This window comes from Rhincodon typus, chromosome 29, assembly GCF_021869965.1.
Source record: "Rhincodon typus isolate 14 chromosome 29, sRhiTyp1.1, whole genome shotgun sequence".
NCBI lineage: Eukaryota > Metazoa > Chordata > Chondrichthyes > Orectolobiformes > Rhincodontidae > Rhincodon > Rhincodon typus.
The window spans coordinates 32,743,097-32,763,583 of record NC_063360.1 but is presented as its reverse complement, the minus strand read 5'-3'; the positions used below and the strand labels follow the sequence as shown (position 1 = coordinate 32,763,583).

Genomic DNA, 20,487 nt, shown 5'->3' with positions numbered 1-20,487 from the left:
CTCACCCATAGAGGTTTTAAAATCGGCCTGTTCAAACATGATATGATGCACCCGGTAAACAGCCAGGAGGAAGGTTTTTGACTACAGGAGGATATCGACCGGCTAGTTAGATGATCAGAACAATGGCAAATAGAATTTAATCCTGTAAAGGTGATGCATGTTGGGAGGATTAATAAAGCAAGGGACTGCACAATGAATGGTAGGATCCCAAGAAGTACAGATGATCAGATGCATCTTGGTGTGCATGTCCACAGATTCCAGAAGGCAACAGGACAGGTGAATAAGGTGATTAAGAAGGCATATTGGATAGTTGCCCTTATTAGTCAAGACATTGAAGGTAAGAGCTTGGAAGCTTTGATGGATAAAAGCAAAATACTGCAGATGTTATGTAAGTAAGCTGATATTGACATTTATTAAATCAAATATTTATACAAAAGGACTTCCAGAGGCTGCTGTTGACATCAAAGCCTCTTTTGACCGAGTGTGGCATCAAGGACCCCTGGCAAAACTGGAGTCAATGGGAATTGGGGCAAACTCTCCACTGGTTAGAGTCATACCTAGCACATAGGAAGATGGTTATGGTTGTTGGAGGGGAGTCATTTTACTGTCTGTGTGGAGTTTGTATGTTCTCCCTGTGTCTGCTTGGGCCTCTTCCAGGTGCTCTGGTTTCACCCCACAGTCCAGAGATGTGCAAGTTAGTTGGTAGGTCCAGGATACTGGAGTTCTCTGCAGCAGTTCCTCAGGTTAATGTCCTTGACCCAATAATCTTCAGCTGCTTCATCAATAATCATAAGGTCAGAAGTGGAGATGTTCACTAATGATTGCACAGTATTCAACACCATTTGTGACTCAGATACTGAAGCAGTCCGTATCCAATACAGCAAGACTTGTATAATATCCAGGTTTGTACTGATAATCAGCAAGTAACATTTGCACCATGCAAGTGGCAGACAATGGTGTCTCCCAAAAAGAGAAAATCTGATCAATACCCCATGACATTTAATGTCATTGCCATTACTGAATCCCCAGTATCACCATCCTGAGGGGTACCATTAACCAGAAACTGAACTGGACTACCCACGTACTGAAGCTACAACAACAAGTCAGAGGCTAGAAATTCTGAGATGACTAACTCACCAACCGACTCCCACCGCCTGTCCACCATTGACAAGACACAATTGAAGAGGGTGATAGAATATTCCTCACATGCCTGAATGAGTGCAGCTCCAACAACACTCAAGAAGCTTGACACCATCCAGAACAAAGCAGCCCATCTGATTGGGACCACATCTATGAACATTCAATCCCTCCACCACCAACACTCAGCAGTATGTACCACCTACAAGATTTTTAAAAAATTAATTCAAGGGACATGGGCAGGCCACTACTTATTGCCTGTCCCTAGCTGCGCTGAGAATGTGGAAGTGAGCTGCACTACAGAAATCCACTATATCTCCTTATACAGCACTTTTCAAATCCACAACCACTTCCATCTAGAAGGTCAAATACAGCAGATACATGGGAACATCAATACCTGCAAGTTCCCCTCCAAACCTGACTTGGAACAATATAAACATTCCTTCCATGTCACTGGGTGAAAATCTTGGAATTGCCTCCCCAACAGCAATGTGGGTCTATTTACAACAAATTCACTGCAGCAGATCAAGAAGGCAGCTCACCACCACCTTTTCAAGGGTAACTGAGATAGACAATAAATCCTGGCCCAGCTAGCAATGCCCACATTCCATGAATGAATTAAAAATGAGTTTCCCTTCTTAAAGGGCCATTACTGATAAACTGGAACCAAAACTTCACTCAAGGGAATCATTGCTAAGGCAAACAGATTTCTATCCCTTTAATATTCAACTAATCTGATGCTTCCACTAATTAATAGGTAATTGATGTCCCTTGAAATGAAATGGAACAAAAATAAACACAAAAATTCTAAAAGAAAAACTAGCACTTTAAAATCCAGTTCTGATCATCAAATTCCAGCCTCCAAGGAACAGAAGTAGACAGTCAGACCAATACCCCCTGCACTGTTCAGTTGATTTCTATTCAGTGATCCATATCAGGAAGTGCACTTCTGTGGATACCACCCAAGGCCAGGATCAGTTGTTTGAGACACAGAAGTCAAACCACATATTTCCTCCCATTACATTCACACATAGAGAATGGGCATCTGGAGAGGATCGGGCCACGGATCCAGATGGCAGTCTATTAGTCAGAGTAGCTCTGGTCTCCAAGAAGAAAGTGATGGACTCAAGATCTACTTAAAAGAAATAGGGAAAGAAAAGACTTGCATTTACATAGCACTTTCATGACCACCAGTCATCTCAAGGAGCATCCTAGCAAATTAAGTACTTTTTAATAGCGGTAATGCAGCAATATAGAGTCATAGAGATGCACATCATGGAAACAGACTCTTCGGTCCAACTCGTCCATGCCGACCGGATATCATAATCTAGTCCCATTTGCCAGCATTTGCCACATATCCCTTTAAACCCTTCCTATTCATATACCCATCCAGATGCCTTTTAAATGTTGTAATTGTACCCGCCTCCACCACTTCCTCTGGCAGTTCATTCCATATATGCACCACCCTGAGCGTGAAATATCAGAGATGCAGCATTTAACTTGTAAACAGCAAGACCTCAAAAAGAGTAATGTGATAATAACCAGGTAATCTGTTTTATATAATAAAATCTAAATATTGCAGATCCTAGAGATCTGAAATAAAACCCGAAAATGCCGGACAAACTCAGCAGGTCTGGTAGCATCTGTGGAGCACAAAGCTGAGTTAACATTTCAAGTTCAATATAACTCAAGTTCAATGTTAACTCTGTTTTTCTCTCTCTCGACACATGCTGCTGGACCCGCCCAGTTTCTTCAGCATAATCTTTATTTTTGATGTTGGTTGAGAGATTAAAAACTAGCTAGGATACTAGGTTAAACTCCCCTACATTCCTTCGAGAAATAGTGACATTGAATCTTTAAATGGATGCAGATCCCAACGAGCAGCTTAGATGGGACTGATGTTAATTATACATATTTTTCCCCTTAATCAAACTATTCAGAGTGGTTCTTAGCTCTGCAGCAGGTCGGACTTAAACCGGTCCAGCAGTGGGAACACCAACACCGCGCCACAATGTATATTTGCAACAAGACATTGCCCCTTTAAAGACAAAATCTCCAGTGTAAAAATCCTGAGATTGTTAGACATGACTGAATAAATTTATTATAAAGAGGATTACTATTTCAAAGCATATTTTTCTTATTGCCAAGACAGAGCACACTCAGAACTGATGCAATGGCTCCGCAATGATCTCAGAGGCTGAGTCATTTTCATGTTTTTTTGCACTAAACGGCTTTAGCTTTAAACCCAGTTTAAATACCTGGTTAGACACACAACAACCCACCAGCTGATTGGGTGGAAAACGCGGGGATTCCCTCGCGTATCTAGTCTGATTGGTTCATAAGATTTCCCAGCAGGCAAAATTACGCGGGAAAGGAGTTAGAGGGACCTGGACTTTCAATCTATTTTTTCTCTCCTGAAAAACGAAGGAGAATTCAATGTATATCATTATGTCCGGGAGTGCGAGTTGCAATTCGCCCAAGCGAATGGTTGTCTCTGTCATTAAAGCCACACCATTCCAATCCAAATTTGGTACCGAGGAATTAAACCTGGGGGATTTCTCAATGGTTTTTCCCTACAAATGGCCGGAAAACTCCAACAGTATGAGTTTGAGTCCGACCCCCAGCATTGGATCAACAGGGTCCGCTTCGCCCAGGCAGAGTCCCGATATCGCCGCGTACAAGGTAAAGGAGGCTTGGATTTTCTTGTTGCTGTCGCATAACAGATCTTAGTGGAAATGTGCTGCATAGCTAGGAGGCTGTCATTTCGGTCCTTTAGTACCCAATACAGAGAATAACTAACCTGTCAGAAAGAAATACAACAGAAGGGAAGAGGGGCGAGATTGCACTTAAAGTAACCTTGCACTTGTCAGCAGTAGTTAAAAGATAAAGCTCTTCCAAGTCTTTGCAGATCATATTTAACTTGTAATATAAACAGTGCGGCTGGACATTAGTAGATTTGGCAGCCTCTGTGGAGAGATAAGCAATTAATATTTCGGGACCGTTATGATTTTTTTCTTCGGGTCTTTTAATTTATAGCTTGTGGGCAGCAGGATTACCGAAAACCACATGCTGTTCAACTCCACCCCACCCACGACCAGCGTGGATCTCAGAATATTAAAAACAAACTTTTATTGACAGGTATAACTGATCTGACGATTCAATTTCCAGATCAATAACTTCTTTTCTCTCTGATTTCTGTACGCAACACTTTCTCTCTGAGATATAACGCAGTGTGGAGCTGGAGAAAGTCTCTGACTTTCTTTCTGAATCCAGTTTGAAAGTGATAGCTTGCAATATTCCCCTTTCTCTACGACCGTGAGCTTGTATAATTAAATTTTAAGTCGGGAGTTCCTTTAAAACGAACTAATATTATTTAAGATTAGTGCCGCGTTTCTAATTTCGTTTGAATGGCCTGAAATTGCAAGCGTGGAACGCGCCAAAAATGTAGCAGGCGCCAAGGTTCCATCTCCATGGAGACGGGACAATGTTGGCCTCGCCCCCCGCATATGATTGGCTACTGTCGGTGTTACATGTATGGGAGCGTCAATTCAAATTGGAGGAAGTCCTAGGGGCTTCCTGCAAGGGAAGTTTTTAAATCAATCTTCACTCTTTCATATTTAGTTCTCCGTTTATTTCATTTGCAGCGAGGTAATCTTCACTGCTGTCTGTACCTGTCAGCCTTTGAAACCCTGTTCCTGCCTTTAGAGCTCCATTCCTCAAGAGGTGGAAGCAGAATCCTGGAATTTTTTTTTTGAGGCAGTTGGATTCTTGATAAGCAAGCGGGTGAAAACGTGATGGGGACAGGCAGAACACGCTTTAGTGGTGCAGTGTTTACGTCCCTGAGTCGGAAGGCCTATCTGTCCCAGAAGTGTGCCATAAACACATCTGAGCAAGCTGATTTAATAATAAGGCAAGAATGTGGGATTTGAAAAAAAACAGACATAAGAACTGGGAGTGGGAGTAGGCTATTCAGTCCATGAGCCTGCTCTGCTATTCAATATAATCATGGCTGGTCTCACCTTGGCTGCAACTCCCTTTTCCTGCCTGTGTACTAATTTAAAAACACACACAATATTGCAGTATCTGGTTAACTCCTGGTTTGTATGTATATGTGTGATTGGGAGCATAGGAAAGTACCAGGCTGGGTTGGGAGCATAGAACAACTCCCCGGTCTTAAAAACCATCATCTGCTGCTTAATACCTTCCCAAATCGCTCGTTAAATTCCTCCGTGCTTTCTGCCTCTGCTGCAGTCAAAGGGATAAGAAAATATTGCATTTATGCAGCATTCTGAAAGCTGTGAAGCTAATCAATTACTTTTGAAGTTAGTTTTTATTGTGGAGGCAAACAAAAAACATATAAAAATGACCAGGATTTTGACGTCTCTGGCCAGAGATCCAGGAAGTTGAGAATTCTTTTCGTGACCAAACCGTGACGGTTATCTGTAACTCACTGCCTTGAAGAGTGGAAAGGTTGAGTGATTTCAAAAGGGAAATTGCAGAGGTACTTGAGGGAAATTAGTTTACTGGGCTGCTAGTATAGAGTGGGGTGCTGAGTCTGATGGGACTGCTCTGCAGAGAGCTAGCATGGACTTGATAGATCAAACAGCCTCCTTTCATGTCAAAATGACTGCGTTCAGGTATCACTGCCCTTTCCCAGTTGCCCTGGAAAGTGGTAGTGGCCACTGTTTAAGCTGCTGAACAGTTTGTAGCCAAATTACCACTTAAGAGGGTAGTTAAGATTCAGTCATGGCTTTCCTTTCCTACAAAAAAAGTAGTGAAAGTTCAAGTTTATCAATGCTAACATCTTTATGGCGACTCTCTCTTTTACTGATTTTTTTTAAAAATTGCTTTCAAATCTTGACTGCCAAGGTAGAATTTGCATCTTGATGAATCATGGACCACAGATGAAGGCCCTTTGGCTGATTGCATCTGTCCCAGTCAAAAAACACACCAAATTATTCTAGATAACAAGGTGTAGAGCTGGATGAACACAGCAGGCCCAGCAGCATCAGAGGAGCAGGAAGGCTGACATTTCGGGTCTAGACCCTTCTTCAGAAATGATTCCGGAGGGAGGAGGATAACTTCGGTCTAGGCCCGAAACGTCAGCCTTCCTGCTCCTCTGATGCTGCTTGGCCTGCTGTGTTCATCCAGCTCTACACCTTGTTATCTCAGATTCTCCAGCATCTGCAGTTCCTACTATCTCTGAACCAAATTATTCTAATCGAGTTTTTCAGCATTTGGCCCATAGCCTATGTGCATTTGTGCAAAGGCATACCTAAATACTTAAATGTTAAAAGGGCTTCTGCCTCTACCACCCTTACAGGCAGTGAGTTCCAAATTCCTTGGATTGTTGGTCCAGGAACATAATTCTGTACAATCAATATAGCAGATAATAGCAAGAACGTATACAAAAAAGTAAAATGGATAATTAATTTTGACATCTCGGCACAGTGTTGGCAAGAACTAGAGATGAGATACACCTAAAATTGTACAGGAAGCTCATGGAACATTATGGAGTGCCCCTGATAATACACTGTTGGTCAACTATTCGTGGGGCTTACATGGGTGAAAACTCCTGATTTCCCAAATGAACATTTTGCTGCATAAGGTTAACTTCCTTGTCCATTACAAAAAATGCCACCTTTACATTTTTGCAGACTGAAACAGGTATAGAGATCATGTCATTAGGCTAGTCATCCAGGAGCTTGAGTGAATGCCCTGTGGCCACGGATTTAAATCCCACTGTGATAGTTGGTACAATTTAAATTGAGTTTCTAAATGTGCAATTAGAAGCTCATCTCAATAATGGTGACCTTGAAACCACAGCAATTGTTGTAAAATCCCATCTGGTTCACTAATCCCCTTTTTTTGGGAAGGAAAGCTGTCATCCATATTTTACGTGGCCCGCATGCGGCTCAAGATCCACAGCAATGCGTTTGACTTTTCTTCACCGTCTTCTGAAGTAGCCAAGCAAGCAAGTCAGTGCAAGGCTAATTATGGGTGGGCAATAAATGTTAGCCTTGTCAGTGATGGCCTCAGCCCATGAGAGAGTAAAGCCTTCTGACCAAGCAGAGGCTTCTGAAATCTCACCGAAAGAATAGTCTTTATTGTATAATGGAGCAGAACACAGGACAAAACTTATCCATTTCATGTGGGATTGCTACCACTGAACCAATCTAGGAAACAGTCCTCCGGTAGCTGTTCCCAAGGTCACTGCTACAAAGACATTCTGAGCTGTCACTGGCCATCCTTTCCTGTTCAGGCAGATGTATTTGAATAGTAATTGGGAATGCTAACCCTGTCCATTATTTACTTTATGTAATTTAATTATTCTCACTTGGTTCTTTTAGAACTAAAGCCAGTTGCAATGTGTTAACTATTCCACCCTTTCTAACGGTGACTGGGAGAGTGGATGTTGAATCTAACTCAGGAATGTCGATGCACATCAGTGACGTCCTTCGTTTTGTATGTTGCAGGATGGGATGAGACGTGGCCGGCCGAGAGCAGAAATAGTCCGAGATTTGATCAACGAGGGCAGCCTGTCCACTAGCCGGATTCGCTGTCACGTCTGCAATCGAGTTTTCCCAAGAGAGAAATCGCTGCAAGCGCACAAAAGGACACACACTGGTATGCAGATATGGGGAGAGCATTGGTATCACACTGATCCTTTCTATGCACGTTTCACAACGTTGATGATCATTCTCTTCATCATTCCTACCCATCTCCTCACTGACTCAGCAAGCTCAAGACTTCTCACAATGTCTCTTACTCTAGCTCATTCCATTTGGGGTGTCAGTTGAGTTAAACGCTTAACCTTTTTGGTTCTGTCTTGCTTCTGTAATCTAAAACTTAATTCCATTTGTACTCTAGACTACATGATGAGGAGCTGTGTATCAAATGTTAAACACCAGATGTTAAAATGAAACCAAGAACAGTGGGTACTAAAGGTCTGAAACAAAAAACAAATAGCTGGAGAAACTCAGCAGGTCTGGCAGCATCGGTGGAGAGAAAGCAGAGTTATCATTTCCAATCTGGTGACCCACAGCCACCACCACCGCCAGACCGAAAGAAGGGTCACTCGCTCGAAACGTTGACTCTGTTTTCTCTCCACTCATGCTGCTAGACTGCTGAATTTCTCCAGCAATTTGTTTTTGTTTCAAAGGTTAACTGCTGTTTAGACAGAATGCAGGCTGATTCTTTCCTATTTCAGAGTTTTATTCCAATTCAAGGACAGCCAGCTCCACTGATTACTTTTTTCCATTATATACCCAGCCAAGTTTTCACCCATCATATGTTCCTCAGTTCTAACTGGCCTCTGGCATCCCTGCCAGATCAATACTGGATAATATCATCTAAGTGATTCATACACCTGACTTTTTTTGTAATATTTTTGAATTTATAGGTTTTTAGCTGGTATCATCCAGTATTAGTTTTCCACCTTCCTTCACTCCCCATTTTGGGTGTCAATTTTTCCACACTCTCCCTTCGGATCTTTTTTTTAAAATATTGTTGAAATAATCGTTGAGGAATTGCAGCTGTGACAAAGAATTGAAAATTCAGGGGCTGTTGTACATGAACTGGGCGCAGGAGTAGGCCACTCCATCCCTCAAACCAGTGCTGCCATTCAATAAAATCACGGCTGATCTGATTGCAGCCTCAAATCCACATTCCCACTAATGCCTGATCATCTTTTATTTCATGAGTATCCAGATGTAGTCTCACTTCTGACCTGTATAACCGAAACATAATCTCCTATTCTTTATTTCCTTTATTAAATCCCCCTTACAATAAATAAAACCATTCTATTATTAAAACAGCTAGCTTTCTGTTATGCTGTCTAATTTTTCTCTCCTTATTCATCTTTTAGTCCTTTTTGTGCTGTTTTGTTTTATATTTTGTCCAGTCTTCTTACCTACTTCTGAATTACGTTTTTCTTAAGTTTGATACTGTCTTGAATTTTGCCTTAAATGTTAGCCACTGCATCTCCACTGACCTATCCTTAACCTAAATTGACACCTCACTGTGACTGTCGTGCCCTAATAACTGCCCTTATTTAAGCTTGAAACACTAGTCTTGCACCTGTTCTTTTCTCCCTTTAAACTGAGGGAGTTCCCAAATTTGATCCCTTGCTCCCATTTAGTTTTGAACCCTTTCTACTTTCCTAGTTGTGCTTCTTACTAGAAAACTGGTTCCACCACCGTTCTGGTGTAGACCATTCCAGCTGCACAGGCCCCAGTTCTTCAGTACTGGTATCGGTGACCATGAACTGAAACCCATCTCCTACACCAGCCTTTGTGACACACGTTGATTTCTCTAATCTTGCTGCCCTATGTCAAATTGCACATGGCTAAGTTCTGTAACTTAATGTGGTGCCTGGCCCCTTGTACTCACAAAACAAAACCTTTCTCTTTGTCATTGCTAATGTCATTTGTAGTGACACAGATCATGATCAGATTCTTCTCCTCCCACTTTAGTTACTATCCTGCCCTGAGCAGGTATATTGTACCCTGGCACTGGTCAGGCAACACAGCTTTCTGCACTCTCATTGCAGATAATAGTATCAATCCTTCGACTATTCCCTGTTACACTACGTAGCTGTTTCTTCACCCCACTCAAGTACCATGGTCAGTTAGCTCATCCACACTGCAGATGCGTTTTCCATGGATCACGATGATATTGAGGAGCCCCAACATGCTGTAGCTTTGACACATCACCTGTCCTGCCTTCCTTAATGTATCTTAATTAAATAACACAAGTAATTTGACTACTTACTTTCTTTTTACATTGCATGTGTGTGTGTGTATGTATATATACATAAAAACAGAGAAAATAAGTAAGTAAATTACTTGTTTTATTTAATTCAAACATATTATATGTATGTGCATAAAAATGTCTTAAGGTTTAATAGGATAGGAACTTTAACCACTTACCAGGTAGTCATAATATGGGTAGATTCATCATCTTAGTGGAGTAATAACTAACTTTTGCAGGATGGAAAAAGCAAAAGAACACCTTCCTTTATCATACAACCCCCTTACACTCAACCTCCTTGGCACCATATTCAAAATTGCAGTTTGTGTTCTTGCTTGACAAACAGCAGGTCTGGCCGTTTCTGCGGAGAGAAAGTAGAGTGAATGCTTCATGTCCAGTGACCCTTCAGATCCTGTTATAGAATCATAGAATCCATACAGTATGGGAGCAGGTCAGTCAGCCCATCGAGTCCACACCGACCCTCTGAACAGCATCCCACCCAGATCCAACCCCCTACCCTATCCCTGTATTTTCCACCTGAGACACTATGGGCAATTTCCCATAGCCGATCCACCTAAACTGCACATCTTTGGACTGTGGGAGGGAACCAGAGCACTCGGAGGAAGCCCACGCAGACACTGGGAGAATGTGCAAACTCAGCATAGATGGTTGCCCGAGGGTGGAATCGAACCTGGATCCCTGGTGCTGTGAGGCAGCAGTACTAACCACTGAGCCACCGTGCTGCCCCTGTTCTGAAAAATTGTGTTGTTTTGTTTTGCTTTTAACAAGGTGATCCCTTACTGAAACACAAGCCTGCAATATTGCAGATTTTGGTTTAACAATAAAACTCAAGTTTATTAACCAAAATAAATTAAGGTAAAATAAAATAATCTAAATATTTATTTGTATCGCAAATTCAGATTTTAAACGTGCAGTAAATGTATACTCTCATGAATCGCAAAACATGCCCTTGAAAATTAAAAAAAAACCTTGTACAGTAGCCACACTAGAGAAAATACCTCTTTCTAACACCTCTATATAAGCTGAAGGTAACTGTGACTTTAATTGCGAGACTGGAAACGCTGATAGCTTCTTCCAGGCGTTCTCGTCCACTAGAACTTAAAAATACTGAGCTTTAAGTAAACTCCTGAAGTTTTGTATTCTATTTTGTAACAATTGCTATCTCCTCACACTCTTAAGGTAATCTAGTTTTGCTGTAGATTCATACAGCACAGAACAGTTCCTTCAACCCATCAGATCTGTGCTGACCTATATACACTAGTCCCACTTTCCCCACACTAGATCCATATCCTTAACTGTTATGACATTGCAAGTGCTCATCCTCACAACCTTCACGTACGTGGTTTTGTTTCTCTGGCAGTGCATTCCAGGTTTCCACCACCCTCTGTGAAAAAGCTTTTCCTCAAATCCTCTCTAAACCTCCTGCCCTTCCCTTAAAATTATGATCCCACTCAATGACCCTTCAACTAAGGGGATCAGCTGCTTCCTATCCATACTGTCCATGCCCTTCATAATCTTCATATTTGCCTCTTCTCAGAAGCAGTGCACTATACAACCATCTCCCTCCAAGGACTTCAGAATTGCTCAAAGCACAATAGAAGTTAAAAGATTTAAAAAAAACTCTCTCTAAACTCTGGGTGTTTTCCCTGAAAATTAACTTTGAGTTGGGGTTTTTTCAATCTTGGAAGAGTGCAATACAGCTCTCTGCACTCTTGCTGTTGCTGTAGAGAACAGTGTCAATCTTTTGACTGTTCGCTAGTATGCTTAAAGCATAATGGTTTACCTTGCTAAGTTGTAAAGCATCCTACGATAAACAAAAATCCTTAAGTGCTGCCAAAGTACACTGGTTTAAAGTAAGTCACCATGGCCACACAAATATTTACAAGTTAACTGTTCACTTCCTTCACACTGAAAACGCAACTTAAAATAAGTGTTATTTAAAGGATATATGCATGCATTATAGATTACACAGCAAAGAAGCAACGGTGACATGGTCAGGAGGGGAAAGATTATGCAACAGTGGTTTGGATTTGGAATGCACTTGGTAGGTTCACTTGTGGGTTTGAGGGGAGACTTGGGGAGTGGGGTGAAGTGATTTGCTTTTGAGACAGCTAGCGCAACTTGGTTGGCTAAATGGCCTCCATGTCAGTTGTCGGTTCTATTACTCTGTAATAACAGTAAATGCAAGCAGATTCTTGGCATGGAGAAAGAAACCAGGTTAATGGCTCAGGACTGTGATATTTTATCAGAATTATTCATGGTCAGTGATTTGAAATGTTCACTGGTAATCTCTCCAAAGATGCTGCCTGAAATGTTAAACTTTCCCTCGCCCAAGATATCTATTACTTCTAATTTCAAGCAGCTTCTGTTTTTTTTTGAAGAAGAAGTTATGTTGGGAATCCCCTAGCTCATTTGGACAATGTGGCTGAGTCACGCACAGCAGGCAGTTGGAAAATTTGATTTCTAGTTTTGCACTGAGGTTATTTGATCTTAATTGATCTCCAACTGAATCTGGAGTCATGTGTTTTAGAAACTTCAGCCAGGGGCTCTACCTGTGATTGCAGTTCATCATGTTCACTCCTCTTCACCTTGCTGTCTGACTCTGGGCTTTGAGCCTTTGTGCAAGCTTCTCAACCACAAAGCATTTGTTCATTTTCTTTTTGTTTTGGTTGCCGCTGCTTGGTGTTAACAACATTTAAGGTGGGTTTGGTAGCCTTGCTGCACTTTCGGGCTGAGTGCCTGGTCCCCTTTAGAAAGGGGCCAACCCAAAACACAGACCTGCTTGTGACAACAGGTCCTTTATCCTTTTTTTTTTATGAAAAGAAAGGTCGAGAAATCAGTGCTCCATAACACATTGCAGACCCTATGATCAGAAGCTGAACTGGGCAAACATGTTTGTTTAACAGATAGTAAGAACTGTAGATGCTGGAGTCAGAGATAACACAGTGTGGAGCTGGAGGAACACAGCAGGCCAGGCAGCATCAGAGAAGCAGGAATGCTGACATTTCAGGTCCGGACCCTTCTTCAGAATTGGGGGAGGGGAAGGGGGCTCTGAAATCAGTAGAGAGAGGGGTTGGGTTGGGAAAGGTAGGTGGGATGGTGATAGCAGGTAGGTAGTGGTGGGGATTGGTCAATGAAGTGGGAGGAGCAGATAGGTGGGAGAAAAGATGGACAGGTTAAGGAGGTGGGGATGAGAGGGAGGGTTGGTCTTAGGATGAGGCGGGTGGTGGGGAGATTTTGAAGCAAGTAAAGTCCACATTGAGACCATTTGGTTGTAGGCTCCCAAGGCAGAATATGAGGTGCTGCTCCTCCAGTTTCCGGGTGGTGTCGTTGTGACACTGGAGGCAGCCCAGGATGGACGTGTTGTCCTGGGAGCGGGAGGGGGAGTTGAAGTGCTTTGCGACTGGGAGGTGTTGTTGTTTGTCACGAACAGAGCACGGACGCTCTACAAAGCGGTCTCCGAGCCTCCACTTGGTCTCACCGATGTAGAGGAGGCCACATCAGGAACAGCGGATGCAATAGACCACATTGACGGATGTGCAAGTGAACATCTGTTTAATGTGGAAGGTTTTTTGAGGCCTGGGATGGGGGTGAGGGGGTAGGTGTAGGGGCAGGTGTAGCACCTCCTGCGGTTTCAGGGAAAAGTGCCAGGGGTGGTGGGGCTGGTGGGGAGTGTGGAGCGGATGAGAGAGTAGCAGAGAGAGCAGTCCCTCCGGAAGGCAGATAAGGGTGGGGAGGGAAATATATCCTTCGTAGTGGGGTCAGATTGCAGGTGGCGGAGAATGATGCGTTGAATCCGGAGGTTAATGGGGTGATGCGTGAGGACAAGGGGAATTCTGTCTTTTGTTTTTATTGCGGAGAGGAGGTGTGAGGGCTGAGGTGCAGGAAACACAAGCGATGCGGTCGAGGGCGTTTCCAACCACTGGAGGGTTAAGTTGTGGTCCTTGAAATACGAGGACATCTGGGATGTTCGGGAGTGGAACACCCCATCTTGGGAGCAGATGCGGCTGAGATGGAGGAATTCGGAGTAGGGAATCGCATTTTTGCAGGAAGGTGGGTGAGAGGAGGTGTAGTCTAGGTAGCTGTGGCTTAGTTTTGCAAGAAGTCAACTCCATTGGCGGTCCAGTCAAAAAAAATAAGCCTCAAATTGTTGGCTGTTCAAAAAATTTTATAAAAGGATAGATAATTGTCTTAACATTTGCTGATTTTAGTCGTTCTTTTTCCCCCCCCCCCCCCCCCCCACCAAAAAAAAATAGGTTGCTGTTTGGGTTCTGGAGTTGGCAAAAATCCCACCATTCAGTACTTTTTCCTTTCTCTTTCTCCCTGTTTGTGTGGTGTTTAGGTGAGAGGCCGTATGTGTGTGACTACCCAAGCTGTGGGAGAGCCTTTGTGCAGAGTGGGCAGCTCAAGACGCACCAACGCCTGCACACTGGAGAGAAACCCTTCATCTGTTCCGAGCCGGGTGAGTCATATTTGGATTGGGGCCCAATTCTATTTGGTAACGTGCTTTTCTTGACCACCTTGAAGTATGTTGAGAATGCTACATAAAATGTAAGTTGCAAGTTTATTCATTTGAGATGTAGTTGATTGAGTCTGGGTCTGCTCCATGTGAGGATGCTCCCAGTTTTTATCACATTTTGTAAAAGTTTGCTCTGGAGAGGCCAATTTAGAATAAACGTAATGCATCTGCTTTGAGCCTGAGAAATTTGGTGCTGTTGCATTTCTGTAGTGATGAGGCACAGCTTCGGTATCCCCTTGTTAATAAAGTAATGTTGTAAATTCTTTCCAGGTTGTGTCAGCAAGTTTACTCATGCCAATCGGCACTGCGCAAAACACCCGTATGCCCGGCTGAGGAGGCATGATGGTACAACGGAACAGGGCAAGGTCACAATGGTTGAAGAAGACAAGGCAGTAGTGGAGTGGTTAACAAGGTGAGATATTGAGCTCTCTTGACTCCAATAACTGAACTGTTAATGTATTTGTTTTATTGAGTGTTTATGGCATCTATTGCCCATTACTAATCTCCCCCAAGAAAGTGGCAATGAGCCGCCCTCTGGGAACGTGGTGAAGATATATCTGCGGCCTGTTTGGCAGGGAGTGCTGGGGTTTTGTGCACCTGTCTACATACCTCACCCCAGTGTCGTCTCTTTCCATACAATATAAGAACAGGGGATTGGGAAGAGGAGTATGCCATTCAACCCATTGTGCTATCCCCATTTTCTTTGGTATGTTTAATATCTGGAAATCTACTGCTCATTGTTATAAATATTGCAGAATTATTATGGTGCAGAAGGAGGCAATTTGGCCCAACATGCCTGCACCAACTCTATTATCGAGTCTGACAATTATTTGCTGTCAATCTCTTACCAAAACCATCCAATACCTCCTTGGATGCCTCAATTGAACCTGCCTCGACCACATTTCCAAGAAGTGCACTCCAAACTCTTAACAACTTGCTGGGAGAAAAAAGTTTTTACTCAATGACATGGCCTCAGCATCCTGCTGGAGTAGGGAATTCCAAACCTTCTCTACAATTGGAGTGAAGAAACTCATAGAAAATAGGAGAGGTAGGCCATTTGGTCCTTCTCAGCCTGCTTAAAAACACTCAATGTTTTAGCCTTGATTGATTTCTGTGGCAGAGAATTCCATAGGCTCACCCAGATAATATTCTGGGGACCGGGGTTCAAATCCTGCCACAGCAGATGGTGGAATTTGAGTTCAAAAAAATATCTGGAATGAAGAATCTAATGATGACCATGAAACCATTGTTGATTGTTGGAAAAACCCATCTGGTTCACTAATCTTCTTTAGGGAAGGAAACTGCCATCCTTATCTGGTCTGTCCTACATGTAAGTCCAGACCCACAGCAATGTGGGTTGACTCTTAACTGCTCTCTGGGCAATTAGGGATGGGTAATAAATGCTGCCTAGCCACAATGCCCTCATCCTGTTAACGAATAAAGAAGAAAAATTCCGACCCCTCGCTGCGTAAAGTCATTTCTGTTGCGTTCCTTGCTGAATTTATCAGCCTCCACTTATTTTTAAGACCTTCCATTTACCATTCTTTTGAATGCAGCTTCCAAGTTCTCCTCCCTTTCCATCAATGTGCTTTCCTTATTAAACATAGTCAGTCAGAGCAGGAACAAGTCATTCAGCCCTCCAAGTCTACACCACAGTTCAATATTCTCATGGCTGATCATCCAACTCAATGGCCCTGTACCCACTTTCTGTTCACTGGAGTTTGAGACCACAAAGTTTGAGTTTTGAGATTTCAAACAATGCTTTTCTTTATCAAAATTGCTGCATAACTGAGGCCAAGTCATTGAGTAAAAACTTTTTTCTCCCAGCAAGTTGTTAAGAGTATGGAGTGCACTTCTTGGAAATGTGGTCGAGGCAGGTTCAATTGAGGCATCCAAGGAGGCATTGGATGGTTTTGGTAGGAGATTGACAGCAAATAATTGTCAGACTCGATAATAGAGTTGGTGCAGTCTTGTGTTATTAGGATTGCAGCACAGTACTACAGTGACAGGGGAATGTATCAATTATGCTGCATAAGAAAATTTACAGGCTGGGGGGAGCCGTAATTACAGAAAATTAGCCATAAAGGGGCCACAGTGGGGACAGTGCGGACGTTAAACCAAACTTTGGATTTGCTGCTGCTTATTTGTCCAACTGGAGATCTTTGAATGTGTGAACGTTTTTCTCAGGTACTGGCAGAGTCGAGAACAGCGTCCAGTCCCAGTGCAGGAAGAGGCAGACTGCCAGAAATCTGACCAGGAACAGAAAAACCCAATGAACAACCGAGAGGAGGAAGAGGAGAAGGAACAGTGCTATACTGGGCAACACCTGCAGGAACAGAGAGAGCGGTGGCATGGGGCACTGGCACTTATCCAGCTGGCAAACCTCTCCACAGATCAGCTGTACTGATCAGCCTTCCACTTACCCCCAACCCCCCTCACCCATCCAAACTTGGCAGAGTGGGGATGGGGAAGAGGAACAAGAAGTGGCAAGTGAGTCCAGTGCATGCTGTCTCTTTGAGCTCGAGCCTGTGGACCAATCTCTCTGACTGGAGCTCTTGGAGGTTTACAGGTGTTGGTCTTGGCTGTTGTACAGCAAGAGTGAAGATTCTTATTTGGTCCTTGTCAAAGCTGCATCTTCCTCTGGTTGCTCACTTGCTGTTTTCTTTTAAGCATGTTTTAACTGGGACCCCATTGCTTATAAGTGACAAAAAATACTGTCTCAGTCACTATTTTAAAAACCAATTTTAAATACACGGTTTTAAAAGAAACAGTATGTGTATCAGAGTAGACCAGTTTGTGATGATCCTTTACATTGCGGAGCTAACGCTTATTGTGCTTAGCTTCAGGAGTTTCTGTGGCTTGAAGGCCAGAGCTTGTATTTTATAAAATTGTAGAACCTTGCAGTATGGAAGCAGGCCACTCAGCCCATTAGGTCCACACTGGCCCTCTAAAGAACGTCCCACCCTATCCCTGTAACCCTGAATTTCTCATGGCTAATCCACCTAGCCTGCACATCCCTGGACACTATGGGCAATTTAGCATGGCCAATCCACCTAACCTGCACGTCTTTGGACTGTGGGAGGAAACGGAAGCACCCAGAGGAAACCCATGCAGACACGGAGAGAACGTGTGGAGTTTGTGCAGTCACCCAAGAGTGGAATCAAACCCTAATCCCTGGTGCTGTGAGGCAGCTGTGCTTACCACTGAGCCACTGTATTATAATAGCTTTACAGTCAACTGGATACTTTTTGAAGTGTAGCTATTAATATATGGTGGGCAAATTTCTAAGAAGCAATAAGGTAATCACCGGATCAGTCCTCGATTAGAGGAGAAATATTAACCTGGACACACTGAGCAGCTTCAAAATAGTGAGATCTTTTACGTTCACCCGAGAGAACAGACAGAGCTTCAGTTTTAACATTTTGAAATGAGCCTTTGCAAGTGCCACACTCCCAACACTGCATTGGAGTTTCAACCTGGGTTACATATTGCATTGGGGCTTAAATCCACAACCCTTCTGAGGCCACGGTAAAGATGTCTATCTGATTCCGAAAGGTTTTCATGGATGTTTTCCATTTCAGTGGGTGGTGTGAACCTGTGAAGATAAGCTGTGATTTGGAGGTGCTGGTGTTGGACTGGGGTGGACAAGGTCAGAAATCACACGACACCAGGTTACGGTCCAACAAGCTTATTTGAAAACACAAGCTTTTGGAGCCTTGCTTCTTCAGGTGTTCATAAGAGAGGTAGTATCAGACACAGAATTTAGAAGTAAAAAATCAAAGGGTCACACCTCTGAGGATGTACTAAACAAACCTAAGATGCTGTTAAATCTTTAATTAGTTAGAAAGTTTTAATTGATAGGTATATGTAAATTCCCAAATTCCTTTTAAATCATTGTCCTGAGAGAACTACAGGTTTTATCAGTGTAAAGAAGAGGTGACATTTTAGGTCAGACAACGCATGTTAGGTGTGAGGCCTTGTTTAGAATCCGTTTGTGTTTTGGTTTGAAGTCAATCTGGTTTTATTTCTAAAGTAGGAATTTATAAAAGTCCACATTGACTGTCTATAAATTGTGTGCTTCTTGAGCAAAATAGAATGTATCTGCAAGATAAGCTGAATAATGGCAGAGTTAAGCCATCTGCTAGTGCAGTCAGTGGAAACGTGTTGAGCACTCCAGTTCTGTCTCTTTTTATGTAAACTGTCAGAATTCATTGCCACCTACTGATGCACATAGAAACTGCAGCACTTAACAGCACTGCCAATAATTACAAATCTGTCTTGTGTTAATCATTAACAATTTTCCTCTTCTTTTATCCAACTTGTAGTCACATGGGGAATCAGTTAGCTTAGTTGGCTGGAAGGCTGGTTTGCAATGCAGAGTGATGCCAATAATGCATGTAAATTGCTGCACCAGCTGAGGTTATCATGAAGGTCCTGCCTTCTCAACCTTGCTACTCGCTAGAAGAATGGTGCCTTTGGGTTAAACTTGCAATCATTTGTCTCTAATGAGAGAGCAGCCCTATGGTTCTCTGGGATTATGACAACTTTACCTAGATGCATGTTTATTGCTTGACAGATGTGAATATGGGCTAAGGGCAATGTAATGCTTTGGCTTTCTTGAGCAGTGCCTATAAACTTATTTTATTGCTCATCTTCTATGTTTCAGGAAAGGGAAGGAGCTGACACAAAGTTGGTGTTACGTTAAGACAAATTGAAAACTGAAGCCAATTTAGTAATGCTGGTAGTTTTTCAACCTGGATCCTCACATTCTGTCTCAATTAAAAATGATGGAAGATTATAAAGACAAAGAGGATCCAATGAAGAATTAAATTTAACTCCCAGACCAGGAGAAGACTCTCCATTTTTCAACCCTTCAAATGCCTCAAATTTGCACCTGATTGTCAGATTATTCTGCACCTTTTTAATTGAGTGAAAAAAAATTTCTATATCAGTGGCTTCCTGTAGCGATGCAAGGGTTGGGAAATAGGAGGGCCATAGGGGAGGGGTTGATAATGGTGCAACAGAGGATGAGGAGGAGAACAGGCAGAAAAGGGATGTGTGATAGGAAGTTGAAGATGAAGAGGAGCACTGGGACAAAGTTGGATCAGGGAAAGAGGAATGGAGCAGAAAGAGCAGGTGGGAGTCATGGAGGAGAGAACAAGAGGGGAAAACGGGGATGGAGAGGAAGTGGAGAAATCAATCTGAGGAGTAGAATGAAGAGCAAGGGAGAAGGAAAATGGGGGTGGATGTCGGAGGTGTGTTCAATGGATGGGGAGAGAGCTAGAAGAGATGCCCAGATATTCAGTTCTTTTGAGCTTGTTCACAAAATCCGGAACTGACTTTTTAACTTGCATAACAGCAATGGCAGTATTTTTTTTTTGTTTTAGATGAGTCTTTAACAAGGTCAGAAGAAATTGGGTGTAGAGGTGGGTTTGTTGACAAATTTTGTTTTCACCCTGCTCACTATAGTCCCTGTTTTTGTGACTCCTACTGTAAGTCACACTTTGAAAAGGTAGAGGCTATTTAAGTTATACATTTGCACTACATATCAAGCCACTTCCGTTTGTAAAAGGGGAGACTTGAGGTTTGGCAATTGACTGAATGCCCATTATGTGTGGGATATGGATGAGAGTGGAGAATTTTCTCCACTGGTTCAAGAGGAACAAACATTGGTGTTAAAATATTATCTGACTAATGATAACTAGTGAGATATCATTTTGACTGCTGTGTGTGTGTTTGGGGGAGGGGTGAAGTGAGAAAGGAGAAATTCCTTTGAGACAGGGTCATTGGAAATGAAGATTTTTTAAAAAATCCTCATGTTCCTCAATGAAGGAATGGGTTGGGGGGGGTGGGGGTGTTGGTATAAAGAGAAACTTGTGCAGCAGTTCAGTAAGACTGAAGGCTGCTAGTGTTTCAGTTCAAATAGTGTATAACACATTTATTAATGGTGAAGGGGTGGGGTTGCAGAAAATGATGTGCAAATTTATCCAGAAGTTCTTTAAGCTATAAATAAATGGTCAGGACTAGGAGACTAGCTCAAGTGCAGTTTTTCTTTTTGG

At 42.7% G+C, this 20,487-nt stretch overlaps 1 protein-coding gene across 1 annotated transcript; it reads left to right on the top strand.

Moving 5' to 3' along the window:
- Positions 1–3,415: 3,415 nt before the first annotated feature.
- Positions 3,416–20,234, top strand: LOC109912734 (zinc finger protein 367-like). Its single transcript, XM_020512171.2, has 5 exons — positions 3,416–3,819; positions 7,614–7,764; positions 14,252–14,371; positions 14,699–14,840; positions 16,616–20,234. The coding sequence occupies exons 1-5, from the start codon at positions 3,574–3,576 to the stop codon at positions 16,833–16,835; spliced, it is 879 nt and encodes a 292-aa protein (XP_020367760.1). The 5' UTR covers positions 3,416–3,573; the 3' UTR covers positions 16,836–20,234.
- The last annotated feature ends 253 nt before the right edge of the window (positions 20,235–20,487 follow it).